The sequence below is a fragment of the Ciconia boyciana genome, chromosome 2 (assembly GCF_034638445.1).
Source record: "Ciconia boyciana chromosome 2, ASM3463844v1, whole genome shotgun sequence".
Lineage (NCBI taxonomy): Eukaryota > Metazoa > Chordata > Aves > Ciconiiformes > Ciconiidae > Ciconia > Ciconia boyciana.
Window position 1 is genome coordinate 57,658,537 of NC_132935.1, and position 22,500 is coordinate 57,681,036.

The 22,500-nt window shown below is 39.9% G+C and overlaps 1 protein-coding gene across 1 annotated transcript in view; it reads right to left on the bottom strand.

The window, feature by feature from the left end:
- PIEZO2 (piezo type mechanosensitive ion channel component 2) overlaps positions 1-22,500 on the bottom strand; it is a 321,244-nt gene that overhangs the window by 59,551 nt on the left and 239,193 nt on the right. The window contains exons 18-25 of the mRNA XM_072852760.1: positions 17,070-17,302; positions 14,069-14,229; positions 12,927-13,103; positions 12,623-12,748; positions 10,411-10,611; positions 8,468-8,672; positions 8,225-8,326; positions 7,591-7,756 (exon numbers count right to left, since the gene is read on the bottom strand). Coding sequence (XP_072708861.1) covers positions 7,591-7,756; positions 8,225-8,326; positions 8,468-8,672; positions 10,411-10,611; positions 12,623-12,748; positions 12,927-13,103; positions 14,069-14,229; positions 17,070-17,302 — 1,371 coding nt within the window. The remainder of the gene's footprint in view (positions 1-7,590; positions 7,757-8,224; positions 8,327-8,467; positions 8,673-10,410; positions 10,612-12,622; positions 12,749-12,926; positions 13,104-14,068; positions 14,230-17,069; positions 17,303-22,500) is intronic.

The window sequence follows — 22,500 nt, forward strand, 5'->3', positions numbered from 1 at the left end:
AAGAAGTCTGAGCAATACTATAGCAAATCTATCTTCAAAAGCCAGCTACAATACTCCACTGCAAACAATTCTGTATTTGTTGATGACTACTAGGGAATTCAGTCTGGTTAAAAGCCTAGTTTTCAAAGACAGCTGCTAAAAATAGCTTTCTCCAGTGGAGATCAACTGTAAAAGTTTTGAGGGGTAAAAGGTTTCTACAGAACGTAAATGTGATAGAATTTACTGAAACGTTTGCCAGGAAGCTACGAGACAGAGCTATCTGAAATCAGCCTGGCCCACAGTGGGAAAGAGTGAGAAACAATTTGGTATTTTCAGATTCCTTAAAATCTTAATATTGACTCAGTGAGCTTTGAAATAAGAATATCTGCCAAAGGCAATACTGAATACTACATATAGCTAAATACTGCAAAACCAACTAATTCTTAGTTTCCCCCCATTTAGTGTTTTCATTCCAGATGTAACTGTGTTTTCAGGGTCTGTTCACCCAGGCTGTGAAACTAGATTTCTCAGGAAACTAGGCAGAGAGACAGCACTATAGGAGTACATATATACCTAAGCCAAACCGTGTAAGGAGTAAATGAACTAAATGCACTGTATGAAGCCACATAAAAAGGCCCCTGCTGCTTGATGTTCTCAGGCTCAGAACTTTCTAGGAGTATGTATTTATAGTCCTACATTTATAGGCCTGTATTATACATTTCATTTGCTGAAGCCAACCAGAGAGGCATTTAACGAAAGGTGATGAGAAAGCCCCTGTATGTTTATTTCCCACAAACATTTAAGAAATTTGTGAACTACTGCCTGCAAAATCTAAAAATGTCATGACTTTAGAGATGCTACTGGGTTTTGGGTGATAAAACGTTAACAAAGAATCTATACACACTGGCAAAATAAAGAAGCAGAAGACAGCAGTTGAAGAGGTCTTCACTAACTAACTATGCACTGGAAATGGTGCTCTCACTGTTTCTCCAGAAAAAAGGAATATTTAGTGTAGCTTTAATAATAACTATTGATGTGTGGGATGGCTAGGAAGAGATCACCTTCCTGATACTGCTGTAACAATTGCAATATTTCAAAAACCTTGCCCTCTGCTACCAACAAAATGCATCAGCATGTTTTGAGAAAAGCCCAAAATGGAACTGAATTGATCAAACAAACAAGAATATCTTAATACTCTTCAATAAAAATGGACTTTAACTCTTAAAGACAACTGGACCTGGCTGGATCCAAACTTTCCAACATATAAACATGGCATTTGGTTGAGTCACAGTCCAACAGCAGATAGCACTCTCAGATTAAGACTTCCAGAAATTAGAGAGAATATAAAAAGGAAGAGAATAATTTAGCTATTTTTTCACTATAATGTTAACCATCTGCTACATTTTAGCAGTCATCTAAAATATTTAATACAATTGTTCTTCTCATTTTCAAAATATAAGTTAAATATAATAGCTTTGGACATCTTTAAAGCAAACAAACAACAAAACAGGATGTAAAGAAAAGCTTCTCAAAAGGCAGGAGGCAATACAACTGTCTCAAGTGGCAAATTATGTCGTTCTTAGAGACGGAAATCTTTCTGATTTTTAAAAATATGCAATTACAAGCAAGCCCAACCACAAAAACGGCTCCCAGGAATTCACCTTGAAGTGGACATCTTACAAAATGGTGTTTGAACAAGTCATCCAGGACACACCTAACAATGAATATCACCAACCATCCCAGGTACCTCTGTGCTGGCCCAAGAACAAAGCCACACTGAACACAATGGACAGAAATACACTTGAGTAGTCTCAGGTAGATAAAAATATTCCTGAAACCACACTTCTTTCAGCTGCAATATGCCAAAACTCCTTGTCTGTTACAGTATGGAGTCACATATCCCCCTAATTTTCATTAATTGTTTATAATGATATAGGTAGGTCAAGTGCTGTAAGAGCAGGAACGAAGACCTGTCTTGGAGGGCAGAGTCCTCAATATATTGCCTCTCAAATCACTTGATACATTCTCAGATGCAAAACTTTAAATTCTGCCTCAAACCCCAAGAAGTTAGGAAGTGAGGAGTTTCAGTTCCTTGTTCTGGAGATTATAATGCAACAGTGGGAGGCTGAAGCACAAAGCCACCCCAACAGCTAAAAAGACCCTACACAAACCCAAAAGGTCAGTAAGGGTGCTTACCCTTACTGTTTGAAAACTTCTTCATAGACAGCAGAAAATGCTTAGTATTAGATAGCATATACCCTAATTTTATGTTTTCACTGCAGACCACACAGATCATTAGTTTAATGCCATGTAAACCTTCCAAACCTCATCTTCTAACTGGTCTTTAAATGCATATCCAGTAACAGAGATGAGAGGCCACCCTCAGGATGTGGTATTTGACAATACACCTAGGAAATCTGAGCAGCTGCTTCCCAAGGGGACAGTCCCACTCCCCTTCATCCCCTCAGCTCTGTGTTCCAGCCCCTTCTTTGGCTTTGGCTCTTTGAATTGGTTTCAAGAAGCAAACTTGCAAAAGCCTATTTATTTTGGGGGGAGGACAGAAGGAAGGGGTACTTTTCTACCCATTCAGCCTATGAACCAACTCACTGCTGGTGTGATGAATGCGAAGGTAGAAGTGTGTAGCTGGAGGCCAGGAATACAGCCACACATCTGAGGAAGATTAGCCACTAGACCAGTGTACCAAGAGCATCAAACTATGGCTTTTGGTAGCATGATAACCTCTGAATGAGAAATTATACAGAAGAAACCTGAAAGAAGAATGAAAAATAAAATATGCTGATTTGCCTACTGTGTCGTTAGCAGAACCCACTGATACCCTGGATAACATTGTGGAAAAATTTACCGTATCACTTTGCTCAAAACCAAGGAAGACAAAGTCTGAAGTTCATTCCACCCATCCATCAAAGCTATTGTAACCTCAGATGGCTCTCCACATGAAATGATCTGCTTTTCTTTATTAAAGCTCTATTAGCCTTATCATAATTGCTTCAATATTTTATTTCCACAGGAATTAATTTTTAACTGTAATACAATCCAGCCTGTTGCAAAAAGATTGCTCTAGGTGTAGTTGTGTTCCCGGCATGCTTAATGACGTGTTTGGCTGTGGCCAGTCTAGTGTCCGGACCTCTGCCTGCGGGCACCGAGAGGTGCTGATGCTGCAGCCGATAACCTCTTTGGGGAAAGGTGTTTGTCCTCAGCCAGCACTTTGAAGTTTAGGGAAAGAACACACTTCTGCTTACACACTGATGAGACAATATTGTGCTATTGCACTGACTGATACAGCTCAATGCTTCTTCATGCTGGAGGAGCTGCTGTTATGTAGCTTCACTGCCTTCCCTTATCAGCCACCTGTGTTGCTTTGAGTGCGGCTCGCCACCTCCGTATAACCCCAGGGCTCTTCCTGCAGGCCTCTGCCAATGACTACCCTCTCCCTCTCCTCCAGGCATATTATCCCTATATATATGCATTCTGTAAGCTACCTCTACTCCTCAAATTTCTTCTTTCTTTCCCCTCTTCCCAATCTCCTATTCCTAACATTCTTAGCAGCCTGTGTGACCCTGCATCACAGCCCGTTTCCCCTTCTAATCCCAACATTGCTAATTTCTCACCAAGCCTCCATCCCCAAAGCATTTCCCTGTAGCTCCATTTCAGTCTTCAGAAGGCAGCTTCATTGGTTTTCCCTTTGCCAACAGCTACATCGAAGCTTCTGAAAATTAGCTTCTTTGCTTCAACGGACTTCTTCAAATTTAGTGTCGTGGATCCTATAGGTCTTAGTCCCTTCTATTTTCATCAAGACCTCTCCCAGGACTGATATTCTCTTACTCTCACTCTCTTACCAGTGGGGACCTTCCTTCATGATTCTATCTGCTTTAAAAATTCCGAAATCCAAAGTTGCGTTATTTGTTGAGGCTCATTTTATTAGCAACAAAATGTTTATCTGTTTTATACAACAAATATGACAGGAAGCCCATAATGACGATTTGCTACCTTAAGTTAGAAGAAGTGTAGTTCCAAGAAAGGCATTACAGCTGCCTTTGAGAGACTCCACCTGACTCATCTGATGATGGTTCCCAGGGTGCAGGTATTAAAGGGGACAGTTCAATGACTGGCTGTTAATATTGTTTCTGCTCTTAAGAGGAAAAAAGTAGATTACAATCCCAATTTTTTTTCCCTGTCAACGTCTAGGAGAACATCTGAAAACTGCTTGGGAACTGAAACGAGGATTTTCCAGCATTAGAGACTGTGGGAAAAGATTATCCTCAGTGAAGTCACTTTAAATCCTGTTTCATTTTAAAAGTTTCTACTTCTATTCTTCGTTTTTATTTCTGTTTCAAAGGCCTTTGGTTGTGCTCTCCCTTGGGGTCAAGCACATATCCCCTGAGAAATCTGGGGGTGGAAAGACAAGAAAATTTCAGGAAATCTCTTCCTTAGACTGTATTTATCATTGTCGAGCTCAAGTATTTCTCCAGAGAGAAGAAAATTAAGCATTTGGAAAAATGTTCTTTTTCTGCCACTGTTTATATTGCAGTTAAAAGCTTTTTATCCATGCCTACTAGAACAGTGACCAGCTGGCACCTTCTGAAGAGACACATCAGAAAAGGTGCTTCACTCTGTAACCACCACTTCTTTTACATGGCAGTAAATACACATCGGGCTTCTCAGAAAACACATGAATACTAAGCACTAATTTTTTTTATGCTTTGTAATTTATTCATAACCAGGTTGTTTTCACTTATTTGTTTGGCTCTTTCTGACTGACTTCTGGAGAAATGCCATTTTTCATTTCACTTGCTTGGATAAGCTTTGAACCAAGTTATTGTCCATGTTACTAAATATTTAGACCATTCTGAAACTTCTATGGCAAAGTGCAAGAAATGTTCTTAGACAAAGTCCTTTCAGTTCCAAATTGTCTTGGATGGCGGCCAGGTACATACATTTTCTTCTGAGGTATATCTTCGGTGGATTCTCCAGAGCTTGAGAGTCCTTCTTTTTAAAGATTTATAGTCCCTAATAAAAGATTCAGTCACTTTAAGAGACTGTCCAGCCATTCTCTGGTGCTTCTTTGAAGCGAATTAGGCATTTAAGAGTGCATATGTGCAATGTAACATCATCTAAAGCCTGCAAAAATCTGCATTGTAGTGAAAGAATTGAAGGAGATACTCCTTCAGTGCTAAGGGCTCAAAGAAAGGAAAGATACCATCAAGAACACAAGATCCGTTATGCAGTTTGTACTAACGGAAGGTCTGTTTATACCTATATACACTGTTCTACAAGTATATTTCCATTACAGATTCAGGAAGCTAACACTACAAACGGAAAAAAAAGAAGTTACAGCTTACCTGCCCAAGCATCTACAAGAAAGGATATCATAAATAGGAATTTCCTCTGTTCCTGAAATTAATGGGTTTTCTATTCATTTGGATGGATTTTTCAAACAAAAATGTCCCTGTTTTGTTTCTTTCTCTGCCTTGTTATTTTCATTCTACTTCTTATTCACACAACATAAAACTATCATGTGAAACAGTTGCACAGATTTCTGTATTTAGCTGGAACAAGTATAAAGTGATCACAGTTTATTTGTTCAGCTCACCACTACTAATGGGATTATTTGATTTTCTATTTTTTTGTACTGTCCACCAGCAATATTACTTACTGCTTAATACAAGTTGCAAACTCCCAACTAAATGGTTGCATATCATTAATCATCTATACACAGGTCTGTTCTGTCAGCACATGCCAAGCAGTGTGTTTGAATGGATGTGATGCCACCAATGACTTCAAGCTGATGCATATCATGCATATGAATCAAAACACAGAACTTAACCCAAAGGATTGTGGAGAGGCAGCAGGCCAGTTCAGCTTGGACTTTGCTTTCCATTATAAACCTGACTCTGATTCCCATCCAAAATCTTCAAAGAACATCCTCTGTGCTTCAAACTTTTCATGCTTGGCCATTTGGGAGTATCTTCTACAGATGACCAGAAATACCTATCAGATTCCAGGGAACTTTGAAAAGATGCCAAAAGAGGCTGTTTAAAAAGCAGTGATTTTTCTTGCCTCTTTTTCCCTTCTGAAGATAGCCTTAAAACACATTCTCATCATTAATGAGTTTTTTTGACAAGGATTTTTTTTTCTGGACTAAAGAGGGAAAAGTCGATCTTTTCTTTCTGCCAGCAACCATGTCACCAATGATGGTCTTTGCCAGTGACCAATCACATCAGTGTGCCTGATGCAACTGCTGTATTAGCTTATGCTAAGATGGACACCACTGCAGTGGCAAGAAAAAAACTCAGGCAATCCCCCCTACACATTCCTTTCAACCAAAGCCTATTTGGCAGATGTCTTTTGGAAAGCATCCCCAGTTGATGGAACATTTTGAAGAGAGATTATGACTTCTCTCTTTCTGCTTATGTTACTGGATATAGAGCACTGGGTCCACTGTGTAGACTGGAAATACGCAAGGGGGAGAACTGTTCTACCTTCGCCCAGGAGTGATTACAAATCTCTGGACAAATGAGTCGAATGTGTTTCAATGGTCTCCTCTTCAAAGCTATTTCAAGATAGATTTGGCCACCATTTCTAACAGAAACAGCAGGATCAGCTTAAAGATCTTGGGAAGGATTCAAGTGATAGCACTCCTCTGGTAAAAGAAATAAAAGTTTATCAGCAAAAGGGAGATTTTGCTAGATGTTAGTTCAATTTCTTTTAGTTCCTTTTGCACTCAGACATCTGCTGGTAACATGCATTCACAAAACAAACACCTAGTCTGACAAAACACAATAGCTAAGAAATCTTACTCTTCCCATTTATTCTTGTAATACTGCATCAAACTTTCAGAGACAACTTCAATTAAGAGTATGCCCAGCACAACTCAGAAGAGCTGAGCTAATCCGGGTTTGCTGAAATGATCACATAGGAATGGCTCCATTGTTTGAAGATCATCCAGAACAGACTGTCTCAGGGTCTGCACCCTTTTTATATTATTCACCTTCTCAAACAACCTTACATGAATGTTGAGAAACAGGAAGACATGCCAGTTGTCCTTCCAAGACAATTTTAACGTTCTTATGCCTAGATGAAATATCAAAAAGGACAGTCTCTTATATTAGAGTATTATTTTCATTGTACGTAGACAACAATTCAGCAGGACATGACTGACAACTTTGTGGGATTAAACACGTACAGGGGCAAGTTCAGACTACAATGGATTCTTGCTAACATACCTGTGTTTTGGGGAAGCCACCAGAGTGCTGAAGTCCACCATAAACACTGCCCTACAGGGCATTCATGGAGAGAATACACGCTTTCAGGCAAATTTATCACTGAACATCACTCTGGGGAGCACTTAAAACAATCAGCAGTGTTAGGAAGACTTGTTTTCATCTGCCCGTTTCTAAACCAGAAGCTGATTACCCAGAAGCTAACTATCTGCTGTCTCATACAGCAGTAAAAGTTATATTATAAGACGGGAACATATGTGAATATAAATTCCAAGTAAAATTGGAAGCTGTTGGAAGAGTTACTTTACACTGAGGAACTTTACAAAAAGGAAGTGCTGTATTTTCCAAGTGTTTAAGATTCAGTTCTTACCGGCAGTGGATGAAGTCAGGAACAGGATTATGCTGGCTAAAAGATGCTGCGTCAAGATTCATGCAAATTTCCACATTGTCTCCAGCCATGATTCGTACTGCAGCTTTATTTTCATCCTCAAATGTCTGCCTTTGTAAGGATGCACACAGCAGCAACATGAAATCATCTAGGAGAAAGCAGTGGTTGCAAGGAAAAATTCAGTCATTAACTTAGGTGTAGGGAGTGGTGGTGATGTATTATAATGTAGTTACCAGACTGTTTTCCCACACTTTGAACCTCCAAGACTGTGCTATTTTCAATGCATTCAACACCGATTTGAAATTTATTCATATATTTAGCTTTTACCTGTCATCTTCTATGATTTTTATTGAGCAATAACTTAGAAAAGGGGAAATAATTCATACTTTTTGATGTTGCTTCATTAAAAATGGGATACAGAAAAAAAAGATGCAGAAATTACTAATTCTTTGAATTTTTCTACTACATACAAAGCCACACTTAGTATTCAGTCTCTCACAGAATATGTCAGCTTGCTACTGAAGAGTAAATAAAAGGCTGGCTTCAAATTACACTGTGCAGATGTTTTAAGCAAAGGACACGTAAACACTTCACAACTATGTGCTAAAATACTTACAGACAAGAAAGACAGGGTTTGGTCTCACAATGAAGTCTGGAAAGTATAACCACTTTATGATGTTGGAGTTGAAGTTGGCATTACCACTTCTCCATGGATAGTCTGTATGACAAGCACGCAAAAATGCAATCAGTAGTTTATAACAATTACTTCATCCTTTTCTTCTGAATATTTATCAATTTTCCAGCACTTTTCTGTAAAAGCAAGCAGCAGTAATTGTCCATAAAGGATAAGTGTCCTTACCTTTACAAGGAGCAGGTGGGATGCCAATGCAAAGGAAGTACTGGAATGTAATGATGCATGCCAGAAAACAGCAGTATTTCGGCCAGATCTCTGCAATAGCTTTTCTTCTACGTCGATACAATACAGCAATCAGCCAGAAGGCATGAATCATGGCATAAAAATCCATTCGTTGACCAATTACATTCACTGATAGAAGAAAACAGGTCTGGGAAAGAAGTAAAGAAACATAAGCAACATTTGCAACCTGATGGCTACTCAATGCAGCAATGATTAACTATTCTGGATTCTGACAGAATGCTTGGACACATGCTGGGGCTGACTGCAGGAACCCTGTGCAAACCAACATGCTAAAACAGTTTGTATCTCTCCAACAGCAACCTCCCCCACCCCACCCCAACAGCCCAAATTTTTGATACTCTTCTATGAGTTTCAACTATGTGAATACAACACTAAAGCAGGTTTCCATTATGTGATATCTAAAGATACAGAATGGAAAGAGCATTGTCACAGTAGGCTATATGTGAAATGTTTAATTGTTCCCAAGCAAAGTACATATTACACAGCCATAAATTTTGATAGCACTTACAGATGTGAAAAAGAGGAACTATTAAGAATAACAACTAAAGTGCATCCTCATGTGGGAACCAGACAAAAAGAAAAGGGATTTAGACCATACAGCTTCTATTGGCTATAGACAAATCCAGTCAATTGCTGTAAGGCAGCTTTAGTTCTCCATTCTTCTAAAGGCTCTGCATCCCAGAGCATTTCTCTTCTCTGGCTCCACTTAAAGTAGTCCCTTCACTCAGTGCCATGAAGCATGTTTTCAAACCTAGTGAATAATTCATAGTGAATCATTTATTCAGTGCATTTCACTATTTTGATTTTCTTTCTCCTCAGATTAGGATGAGGTTAAATTTATTTCCCCAAAGAAACAGCTTGCTGATTAATTTTAATTTTCACTCATTCTTAATCCTCAGACTGGCTTTGAACAGTTTACTCTGTTTATCAGTAGCAAGGGGTAGTAGTGTTTAATAGATAGGTCAAGAGCATCATTATAATTAGATTTGGGATGCATTAGCCTAGGAGTTTCCTCCTGCAGATAGCCATAGAAATTTGTGAAAAATCACTATTTCTACAAACATTTTTGAAAGTACTTTTCATGTGTCTGTGAACAAGAGATGAAGCTTGGGGTTTTTTTGTGGCACTTGTTCAGCAATAGCTTGTCTTCAAGGCAGGTTCAGTTCTGATGTTTTGCTGCTGGATTGGGTGAAGCAGATAGAAGGAATACATTAGCTGAACCTAAACCCCAGCAGTCTGGGACACTGCTGCTGGCAAACAGACAAGCAGATCTTCTACTAAGACACCTACCACATATTTAGGATACATCATGTATCTTCAGAAAAATCCCTTCACTCCTTTGTACCTGCCTCTCCTAATTCTCTGTGTGATTCCTGTCTACTGAAAAGTTCTTTGGAGGAAGAACTTCGTCTTACACTAGTGGCACAAAGCAGCAATAACCTTCACTGGAGCTCTTGCTCCTGCAGATTGCTAACAGCTATAGTAACAACAATAAAAAAGGATGCATTTGTGCAGTCAGAGGCAAAAAAAGCTTAGAAATGTTTAGAGACAATGGCCTGCTAGCCCCTGCTTTCCTCTTCTGCTCTGCAGTCCCTGGTTCCCTCTGTGCATGTGTGCATGTGTATGCCTCAATTCTGTCCCTTGTCCCATCTCTTATCCCTTTTGTTGAGTTATAAATAAGACATACAAAGAAAAGCAAGAGGAAAACCACTACTAGCAGATAGATAGCAACTGTGGCAAGGTCTAACATGAGTGATGACTACGAAGCATCCAGCTGTCAAACATAGTTCAAGCTAGTATTCAAAAATAACACAATCTAAAGGTTTGGATGATAGTCTCAGGAAAATTAATATATAGTGATTTACCTCCAAACCAAACTTGTAGAAGAAGTAGTTTATGAAATACTTGACACAGTTTACCAGTCCATCATCCAGATGTGCTCTTGTAATATCATGGAAAATGGTTTTAGTCACAGGTGCGGTAAGGTTATTTCGACATCTGTAGTACTCTTGATGACGGTAGATTGTAACTTCAAAAGCCAGAATAGCCAGCATCAGTAAGTTATTCTACAGGAGACACAATCAGAAGAATATTAAATAAAAATCAAAACCACAAGAAGCTATAAAATTTTCTGATAAGCATAAACCCATGAATACTCAAATGGATGTTACCACTGAGTGCTTCCACACTCCAGGATGCACTGGCACCTATTCCCAGCTACTATCATTGAAACAAAGTAAGGTTCCTACCACTTCTTTGATTTTGATGAAACACACTGGCATGCAGAAGATACATTTAAAGACATTTATTAAAATATACTATCTTGAACACTAGTTGTGGAAAGGAAGGGGAGGGAAAATGCACTGACCCATCCATATGCCCTCCCATGTTTCATAGCTTCTCTTAAGATATTATGCTTTGCTTTGCAGGAGATAGAGGATACAAGCATACACAGGGGTACAAGCCATCTGCAGGGGTTCAGCTGGCAAGCACTAATTTTCTAAAACTGCAAGGATGCTGGGTAGTGCAAATATATCCTGGATACTCTTTTAAATGAACAGTCTATCTGCCAGTCTTCACTCAGGCACAGCTCCTTCTGTCCCAAAGCCAGATTGACTGGGATGCAGTCTTGAGAGGCTCTGAAGTGAGTTTTTTTCTCTCAGGAGGGAGATCTGCCCTGTGCTCAATGGAAGAGAGGTGTTAACCAACTCCAAAAGTTGGTTAAAAAGACCAGCTCAAAGAAAGTCCCTCAAGGAAGTCATAACTGAAGCCAAAGAGGCAATCTCTAGATCTCTGTTCACTGAGAAATATTTGGGACAAGAATGTCCTTAGACAGGTGCCACTGGGTTTTTTTGGTTTGGGTTTTGGGTTTTTTTTTGACAAGAAGTTATTTTTGCTTGCTGTCCCTGGGCTTCCTATTCTTGTTGGGGAGATCTTTACATAATCCATCATAGACAGGCTCCTCACTTCAACACTGCAGACATTTTGAATGTCTGTTATTAAAGGGGCATAACAGAAATACACCAAGACTTGAAGCTTGGGACCTTCAGGACTAGCACTGAACTGAATTCCTCTATGTAGAGGAGACATTTTATTTTCTAACTCAATTAAAAACCTTCTAGAATAATTTCTAGTCCCAAAGTATTATCTATTGATAGCTCTAAAGCTCCTAGCATCAAGCCAGACACCACTAGGCAACTTCACTCTCTATGCAGAACTCTTGGGTCAGTAATTGCTCTTCCTCACATATATTCTTAACTATAGGAGGTGCATGGCTAAGGGAGTGAGCGGCAGAGGCACTACCAGGGCCTGATATGTTGACCACCAGAGCTTGGCAGGTCTTCCCTACACAAACAACGCACACAGAGTTAAGCTCTCAGGGAAGAAATGAGGAATAAATCTAGTTAGATCAAAACTTGCTGTTGTTCAGTCAACAAATTTCTGACAACCTTAAACTGTGTATACAAAATTTCAGAGATTCTTTAAATTAAGAAGAGACATGCAAGGTTTCCCCAGGGAGTTGGCACATTTTTATTGTAAGTAGGGTTTTTTAATCAAGACAGGAATAATAAAATATTGCTCACAGGCATCAACCAAAACCAGAAAAACAAAAGACATCCACTTACTAGTGTCTGAATGAATTATTCCCTTAACTCATTATATTTTCTAAGCTGTGGCTAAGGAATAAGCACTTAAAAAAATTAACTGCTTATAGCATATACTGTAATTTAAGGCAATTACTCCAATTAGACCCATCCATCCTTTGGTACCTGAAAGCTATGTACCTCTTAATTACTTCGAGTTCTTAAATATCACTTTTCTTAGAGTGCTTTTAACAGATGGTAGAGTCAGAAAGCCATACTTCTACATGCAGATTATCTTAATTGGCACTGAATCCCTTCTGGAAATATCCTGTGTAACAGATATGGCTTTCTGCTGTCTCTTCCCCTCTATACTTCCCTATTATCAATGGCTTGCATTACATTTTTTGTGTGTGGCAGATTATTTATTTCAAAGGCATTGCTAATTTCAACACAAATAAGAAAATATCTCAATACAGATAATGAAAGAAGTTACCCTTAAGTACACAAGCAGGGGATAAGACTTCCTCAATCCAACCCACTCTGCAGGATCAACTGGCCCACTGTAGAGGACTGAGGTTTTGAGTTCTTCTAAATTGACCTTAGTTTCATTCTCTCCTGGCTAAAAAGAAAATGCAACAGTTTATAAAAAATGAGTTTAAGGCTGCTTGGGGAGGGAATTATAATCAACAATAATACATCAGGTGAACTGTAGTTTTCAGTACTTGATATGCTTCCTTTTGCTCTTCTTCATCAAAGAAGGCAGCAGTCAAACCTTTTTAATATGCACTTGTACTCACCAATGTACAGTTACTGGAAAAAGTGCTGGGATCAATAGATGTGAGCTGGTACAACATTTTGCAGACAATAATCACACATGTCCAAACAGTGCAGATACTTGATGCCAATGGGCGAAACTGAGCATATGGCAAAGCAAGAGCCCAGGCAATTAAAAACACAAAGTTAAACAGAGACACCTGAAAACACAAAAACAGGATGGAAATTACATGGAGTAACAAGAGAACTGAGAAAGTCTGACCTTTTCCATAGTAATTAAAAAAAATCATTCAAAAGAAAGGGACATAGAGAAACTGTGAGAAAAATACTAAAAAAAAACCCAACACATTTACAACACTATTCACAGTAACACAGACACAAAGTGATAAGTGAAGAAGGGAAAACTTAATAGTCGGTTTAGGAAGAACGTTATGTCCTACATAGTATTAATATTGTTAGACCCACAAAGCTGCATACCCACCCTACAAACAACAGACGTGAAATATGAGGAACCACATGTTCGTTCTGCTGCTTTAGTACACATGAAACAAAAAAGAGACGATACAGATCCAAGTGCCTGTGGAAGCCACCTTCATCCTCTTGACCTTCCCCCCCCTCAAAGATGTGAGAAAAAGGCTTTTTTATTTTGCTTTTTAGTGACTCTTGTCCTACTACCCTGTCCAAGGAATGGCTGTTTCAGGTAAAGAACTCACACTGCCCACACCAAAGGCACAGCTAAAGGTGTTGCTCCCTTTTGTTTTAGGTGTAGTTCTACGTTCCTTTTTCTTCAGCACCAGACCCAGTTTAAGTAATTTTCCTAGATGTTCCTTCCCAATTCCTTTCTACACCCTCCATCCCTGGATGATGCCCACAGCCTGCTTGAGCAGGGGAGGGATTACATCTCTTCAGTCCAAAGAATTAGACTAACAAAACCTTAATATCTGGAGAAAAGGGGAGGGCTGAGAATATCTAGGCAGATAGAATAACGCTGTGGAAGAAGATGTCAAGACAGGTCCCCAGCAGCTGACAAGCCCAGTTGGATCCCACAATTTCAGTGAGGTCTGATATGAGCAAGGTATCTCCCTACGCTTGGGTGTGCCACTGCCCAGCAGATGCTGACAAGCCTCCACCATGGGTAAGATTTTGATAGTGTGTGTTTACTTGCCTCTTTCACTGTGACCCAGATGATGTAAGAGGAAACAATTTTGATGATGTGCAGCTCCAACAGCCACCACACAAAGACTTGCATCTTATGAAAATACTCCAGGAATTTCAAAAACAGCACTGTAAGGCGGTCGATCACCAGATGCCACTTGTTCCTTAAGTCTGCAGACACATTCAAGCAGAACCATTGGGAGGAGAAAAACAGAAGGTCTCTGTAAAAAGGAATGCTCCACTAGACAACAGGAACCTTTCTACTTCTTTTCTTCTAGGCCTTAGAGTAAAACATGAAGGAGGTTAAAGGTATGGCTCAGTGGTTAACTAAGAGAAAATGGGGTTGAGGCCCACTCAGCTGTGGTGCTCTCCCTTCTGAATCACTTTCACTGAAAGGAGTCCCCACTTCAAAAGTGGTGGTGGTGGCTTGCCTTGCCAATTCTGCTTTTATTCCTCTCTAGCAGAGCCCTTCTTGGGCTCCATTTTCCTCCAGTATATTTGGAACTAAGCTTAGGGATCCCACCCAGGAACTAGATCTGGGATGCTGCAGCCCTCGCCCTTGTCCAGCTCAGAAAGAACAGGATTTTGTTTGATGTTTGGAAGCTATGGACCCAGTCTGTTTTCAGAAAGCACAGACTATTACTATTCAGAAAGCTTATCTCCAACCTGGAAGAGATCCATGCACACTAGGAGTAGGATTCTTGTCATATGGGTTTAGACATCTATACTAGAGATGTCTTCATATGTCAGAGCCATCTAAACTGCCTTGCAAACAGCAAACCCTCCTAGAGTGTGATTTGTGCCATCCAAGGACAGACATCTAAAACAGGCAAGGCAAACTGCAGTCCAGTTGAATATTTCTCTCAGTTGAAAAGGGAGCTTTAGCAAGTTAAGATCCTGAAGCTGGATGAACATATCCCTTCACAGACATTATTTTGCTAAAAAAGCCATCCTCCCAAATAATACCCTGATGAGCAAGCATGTGGCAACATCTATTACATATGAGTATATACGACAATACATAAGCTGAACAGTGCTCTCTAAGTGCCGTCTTTGCTCATGGGCTGGCTATAAAACTGTTTCACCAGGCTCATATATATTTGTATAAAGTCTTCACACTGTATTAGGGGTTTCAGAAGCATTTTGGAGGTTAGGAAAGATTTTGCATGCTGTGAGAACATTCTTACAGTTAACATCAGAGATGGAAACATTTGCAAGTGACACTAAAACATATCACTGTCTAAGCTGTAAAAATGTAAAGGAGTTACCAGCTTCCGTATGTAATTATTTCAGCTTATCTGGTTATTTTATATATAAAAGAAACTAAGATGGTTATTCTGTGCATGTTTGTGTGAAGAACATATGCACACTTGTGTGAAAAAGCAGACTCTTGGAATACCTGACAACCAAATTCCATTTTTTTTCTCTTCTGCCCTTTTTCTCCAACCACAACTTAGAAAATCCTAAGTGCTGAGTGATGTAAATTCCATGAGTACATAATTAAACTTGACAAATTAATCAAGCTATAGAACTCTAATCCTACATGTGTGCTTTTATAGGTGCAATGAGTGTATTTAAGGAAAGTCTTTATTTATGGAATTAGATGTTCTCACTCATTCTTTCATTGCATTTATTTTAATTTGCAGTGTTGCCACCACACAAGGTATATCCAGACAGTGCCAGTTAAGTGGAGCAGGCAGATAAGGTACTGTAGCAAGCTCTGCCTAGCATGTCCAGGCATTACATGCACAGGGGATAAAATACAGGCCTGACCACCTCCATTGAAAAATTGTACATCACTATGTAATAAAGTATGCACATGTGAACATGTTAAAATAATGTTCAAACTCCAGCCACATGGCTAAATAAAAATGATATAACTCTTTGGTAGAAATAAATGCATGAACAACTTAAAGAGGGATCACACATGGCAAGCAGCACCTCATGCTACTGCCAAGCCCCACTTGCTGCGGTGTAGAGAGGGCCCCAGCGAGAAGGCTGCAGCTCCCCACTTCCCTGCTTGCAGGTGTCGCTGCACAGGGTGACCTCCAACAGCTGGCCTCTGTCCCCAAGCCCTTCCAGCATGTAGGGATGGCCAGAGTGCAACAAACTCATCACTCGTCATAGACCGCATGAGAGCTGGCCAAGAAAGGTTTCCATGGCCCTCTGTGAGGGAAGATGTCCCAGCCAGGAAAGGTAAATAGTTTCAGCTCAGCTTCCCTGGGGCAGCTAAGCCAGAGGTACTGCCATTTTGCCTTGACAAAGACCCTGTCCCCATTTATGTGTCACAGTCCTGTGAATAGTGGCATGAGCAACTAAATCTGTGGCAAGGCCATTTCCAAACAATACAGCTTCCTTGGGTGTTAAATGCCCTTCCCCGGTTTTCACTCATGGCTCACATTCCAAACTGAGTTATGGAAATAATTCATGTTAGGAGTTCATCCTAGCAATATCAAGGATGACAACATCAGCCTTACCAGTGTCTGCCCTTAAGCATTTTTGTGTTCATCTGGCATCAGTTACACATTCCATATTCAGAAGTGAAAAATATGACACTAATGTGCACATGAATAATGAAGCAAAGCCATTGGGACTTCTGGAGTGGAGTGCCTTGAAAGCACGCAGTATCAGAGATTAAATATGTATGTGTATTTTCTTTATTATAAAGAGATTTCACTCTAAAGGAGTTCTTAGGATATGGGGTAACCTCCTATTAATCCAACCCAGACCACCTAGAAGAGTTCCCTCCTGAAGAAAGAAGTGGGCTTTTTTTGTTTTCATCCTCTCAGCATCCTACAGAAACAATGATTTTTCCCTAGAAGAGACTGTAGCCTGTTGAATAATTGACAAGTAGCCATCTGCTCAGTTCAGGCTCTTTTGGCAAAGACTGTATGTAAAATTAGAAGGAAAACCTGATGATTGAAGTGAGCAGGGATGACCAAGAATGAACCATCTGTTGCCACTGTTAACTAAGGCTGAGGAAGGCAAAATTTGCAATCTGCAGAGCTTACCTGTAGTTTCTTCTTCCTCTGATTCATTGTCTTCCTCATCATCATCTTCCTTGTCCTCATCTTCCTTTTCTTCTTCTTTTCCTTTTTCGACCCTCCCTTTCCCTCCCTCCCCCTCTGGCTCTTCCATTCTTTTCTCACCAGCCTCTTCCAGCATTTTATCCTCTCCCTTTTCTCTGCTGGCTGCTAAATTCATCATAGTTAAGTCAGGCAGGCTTCCATCTTGGTGCACCAGTCTGTTGGTAAATAGTAGCATGTCAGCAAACTGAGCAGTAATGACATCGTAGTCTTTTTCTTTTTCAAGATGTATAATTAGAAAAAATAAACCGCTCATGGAAAATGCCTTAGAAGCAGAAAAGTTAATGATTCTGGTACTTTCTCCAAACACACACTGCAAATTGAGTTGGAATGTATTAGTAACTACTTCTCACTCAGATACTAATGGTTCGTTAGTAATGAGTGGTATTGACACTTAAACTTGACATTTTCCCCACTGGAGAAAATGGTCAGAGTTTAAGATGTAGAAGCATGAAATGACATTGTTTAAGAGGAAACATTTCATGACTTCATAGGGGACTTACTCATTTTGGTGGTTTGGTATTTTTTTCTTGAGGCTGCTCAAAGTAATTGGAACAGAAAGAAAAAGGGAGATGAGAACAGAGGGGTTACAGAAGAAGGTCATCGACAAATACGTCATGCTACATCACAAGTCATAAAGCATTCTCCTACTCCATCTGCGGAAGCCTTCTGATGCCAAGAGCATGCCATCATGACATTCACAGGGCGATTCTATAAAGAAACAGGGAATTGCAGCACAGATGGAAAGGGGGCAACCTATTTACACCAGTGCTAAACATGGTCAATGCTGTACCATGCTGTCAGTAATGCAGCTGAATCATCACAAGTATCTGACTGATTACTGTCAATGCATTTCCACCTTCTTCCAATTGAAAGATGCAGCTGGGAAGCCAAGGAATTTGCAAGTTTTCTTCCAGCTATAGGTTTGGGAACAAACAAAAGCAAAAATTCCATGGCTGCAGCTTCAGTATATTTCATCACGTCTGTCTTTGATAGTGCCATTCATTCTCTCTCTCTTTTCTACAACTCAGAGAGATCTTTCTTAAATTTCTAACTGTCTCTTACTAAATCTATTAGTGATTCTCAGACTACTGAAACTGGGATACAACTGATTTAACATGGAAATGGTATTTCTCTATTGCCATGGTGCCAATTTGTCTGAGATTTATTCAGTATATATCTTTTCTTTACTGAGAAAAGAGACATTCTCTTATGGCTTCAGATATTTTTTTTTCCCCCAGCTGTGTTGTTGGGACTCACCTCCCGCATTCATAGAAAACCCACTTTTCCTAATTCACTGATCCTATGTGCTTTGCCGAGCACACCGCTTACTGCCATAAATAGTCCCTTTGAATACGACTTCTTGCAATACAGTCTCCCTTTGGCAAGTGCATATCTATATGATCAGGTCACTAAAAGTTTAGTTATGCTATTGAAATTACTACACTCAGCATACTTTCAAGCACCTGTTAGACTGTTCCTGGACTAATGCAAGTAACTTTAATATGCTACAGTACCATCTCAGGGGTTTATTTTTCATGATGTGAAATTCTGGCATATTACCATTTAGACAGGAAATTCTGCCAATTTTAACTAGGATTTTTACAGTTCAAGAAACTAAAAATCTAGATTTAACCTTCTGATCACTAAAAAATAAGACCATAGGCTAAGCAGTTAATGAGAAAGTCAAACAAGCAAAATTATTTTTCGACTATTTGGGAGTTGCAGATTCTTCAAGATGGAAACTTTGCTGGCTCAAATGAGGGAAAAACTACAGAAATTTCACTAAACAATCCTGAAGTAGAAATACCATACCAATTGCCAAAGAGCAGAAAAGGTGGTTTAAAAGTAGAAGTAGAAGTTTAACAAGACAGTCAAGCACCAAATAATCTCACTGAATAAATACATCCATGACAATGATTACTAAAATCTCTCATCATGAATTGGGCGATGAACCCGAGTGTCCAATAATCTGAAAATCTCTTATACTCAACAATATATCAGTAGCTTTGGATACTGAAAATAGGGCTTTTTGTCTGATATACTTTATTTTCATATTTAATATAGCATATATACTAAAAGGATATTCAAATATCTGTAAAATGACTAAAAAATAATATTCCCTAAAATGACATAATCTAACTTTGCATATCTACCTAAAACTCTAACAAAGTACCAACAGGAGGGTCATGTATGAACAAGAGAGAATGAATTTTCAGTTCAGTTCAAATGTTACGGAGATCCCCAGTTACTACAAATCATCAGAGCCCATTTAAAAGGCAATGCCCCATGAAATTAAAGCATCCATACAATCAGATGGGTTTTGCACAGGTGCAATTGCATTGATTTTAATGAGGTATCTTTCCAACTGACTTTTATAATGGAAAAATCTACATTCACACTGGTGTAAATTAAGGGCTTACTGACTTACCTCAGTGTAAACTGGACAGAAACACAGTAACCCTATAGGATTTTGTATGAGAGGACTCATCTTTCTCTTATTCATATAACGCCCATTCGTATCCAGGAGATCCAGAAGGTGATGGGGTTATAAAGATGGGTACATGCAATATATATCTCTGATAAAGCCTCAGTATGAGCTCAGTTTTCAGTATGTCAGTGCTTAGTTCTATTGACATCAGTAGACTTGAGCATGGGACCATGTGCTCAGGAGATCCAAGGCTAGATAAAAAGCCCTGCCCACTATTCAGAAGCAGTCTACTTGGAATCTTTCTTCCCAGACCTCCTCATTTATTGCTAGGGTTGTTGTTCCTCTTTTTTTACTTGTTTTTTTTCCACTACAAGATCACATGATATCATGTGGCAGACAACACTGAGGTATTAGGATATAAAAACTGCACGAGTTTAGAATATCTAAGACAAGCTACCCGTACAGGCTTCACAGCTAATTAGATGTAACTTCAGGTTGGAAACCATATACTGGTGGGAAATTATCCAAACTAACACCAAGGTATTGTGTCTGACACTTAGGAAGAGAAATAACTAAATAATAATGCAGACAAAAACCTTTGAAGGTACAGCCACTAATGGTTTTGACTGAGAGGATTTCTTACCCTCAAATGCATGAAATAGGGTATCACTAATGAGAAGTATACTAGTAGATCTAGTTTTATGCATCAAAGCAATTTCAGAGGCACTAAAATCAGGCATGTGGCCCAGGTCCTTGCTGGACTAGTACTTTCATCTATTTGTAATCTGCTAGAGCAGAAGATTAATTAATAGCAAATTACTGGATGCATTATGAAGCACCTTTTGCCTTTGATAATTTTTTGCAATCAGTTTATGAATTGCTCAAAACTTTCTGTCCTAAAACAATTATCTGTTTAAGTATCTGTCATGCACAGCCTTAGCAACATAAAGCTTTCTGCTCTGCAGAACATTAGTGACCCATCTCCTGAATATTCGGCATGCAAGATTCAAACCGAGCACACAGTGCCATACCTCTATTGGCAGGACCCTGAGGTCTTTCCCTGCCCTTGCAGGGGGTTTTGCTGCCTGCACCCAAGGCCAGCTGGCTGATATGTGTTGGGGTGTGTGCAAGCCAGAAGCGCCAGTGCAGGGGGTCCTTCTCCTTCCTTTGGGAGCTGCTTTCACACTGAGCCTCTTGCTCCTCCATCGCGGCTGCATCGCAGCTGTGCCTGCGCCTGTTCCCATGCCTCCCTGCCCCTAAGCCTGACACACAGACTGACTCCCTGCCTTCACCTCTGATCTGGCTCATCTCTATGCACTTGCTGGGAGCTCCCCAGGATGTGGCTGACCCTTGTTACCATCTCCAGACCCGATCCTCACCCTCAGTTGCTGGTTCCCGCTCCTGACTCCCTGCAGGAGAGAGCCCAGCCTTGCCTCTGGCTGTGCCCCTCGGCTCCCCGCTTGCCTGCCCTCGCCGAGCCTCCTGCCCTCGCCAACCCCTGGCACACGGGCTTCCTACAGAGCAGGTTTCCAGCTCTGGTGAACTTTTCAGAACCCTGACCTCAAGTATGTGATGACATTTGAAGAAGGAGCGTGAACATGGCACATAAATTAACTTGTTAGAGCAGGTAGTCACAAGTATCTAAACAAAGGATTTTCTCAGATTTTCTGTTTATATTCAGCAGCGACCACAAACTCAGAAGTCCTTCTGTTCTCAGAGCTGATTAAACAAAAGCCGACATTTACTCCAGTCAAATATTGTGAAAGAAATCTACTTTATGGAACTGTTTTCAAGACGCCATTTACAAAGGGATGACGACGATGGCAATATGGGCTTTTGTAGTTTGGATACTGCAGCACCCAACTCAGCCTATGAATTAACATCCTTAGCATGCAGTGGTTTCAGTGTACTGCACGTTCCATTTCTGTCTCTGAATTGGGAAATCTCAGTCTGTACAAACTCACAATCCATACTGCACATTTTATTGACCTGGCCCTCAAATTCCCATTCCTAGGTGCTTGTGAGGAAGACAGGGACGTCTGTCTGTGTATGTCTGTGTGTCTGTGTGCCTGTGTGTACATGTGCACATGCAAGCATGCATCTTTCCATGCACAAACAAAGGGTAGATAAACGAGCCTCCTCAACCAAGTCTGTTGTCTGCAGCCAATTACAAATAGCACCAATTATTCCTGTATTGAGGCATGGGCAAAGTTTAAGAGAAGAATTCCCAGCTGGGAGATGAACTCACAATGTATACATACATGCCCATACATCCTGCAGGAGAGATGTATTAACTTCTTCACCAGCTTTAGGAGACTACAGTACCTGAACAACATTCCCTCCCTGCTTACTTCACAGTACTGGGCAGCAAGAACATACTTTGTTTTAAGGCAATTAAGAAGTAACGAAAAAGTTAAGGTATATTTATTTTAAAGGAAAGGAAGAATTGAAGTACCCACCTATTAATTATTAGATAAACACGGCCATTGACTTTGGCATGGCTATGAGGTGGGAGATGAAAGCACAAGAATGCATGAGATGAAAATGGAAAATGAATTAGAGAGAGAGAAAAGGAAACCATTAAATAGGAACGAATGCACTTTCCTGTCTACCAAGAGAGACACATTGTCATAACAAAGCACAATCTGAAACCTTAAGATACACCATGCAGTGAAAATTCTAGGAAGCTTACAAATGAAAAACTTCGACGTTTAGACCGTATGCAACTTCAGTTAGAACTGCAGGCTCTTTTCATAGACCCCAAAATGTGAGAACAGCCTCTACTGCGTTATCTCAAGTACGCCACAGAATATTCTGCATATTTTTGAAAATAGCTACTTTGCTTCTTTTTTGATTTAAAGGTGTTTATAATGGAGCATCTTACCACAGAAATTATCTGCCTCCCAGCCTTTATCTCTGCCATAC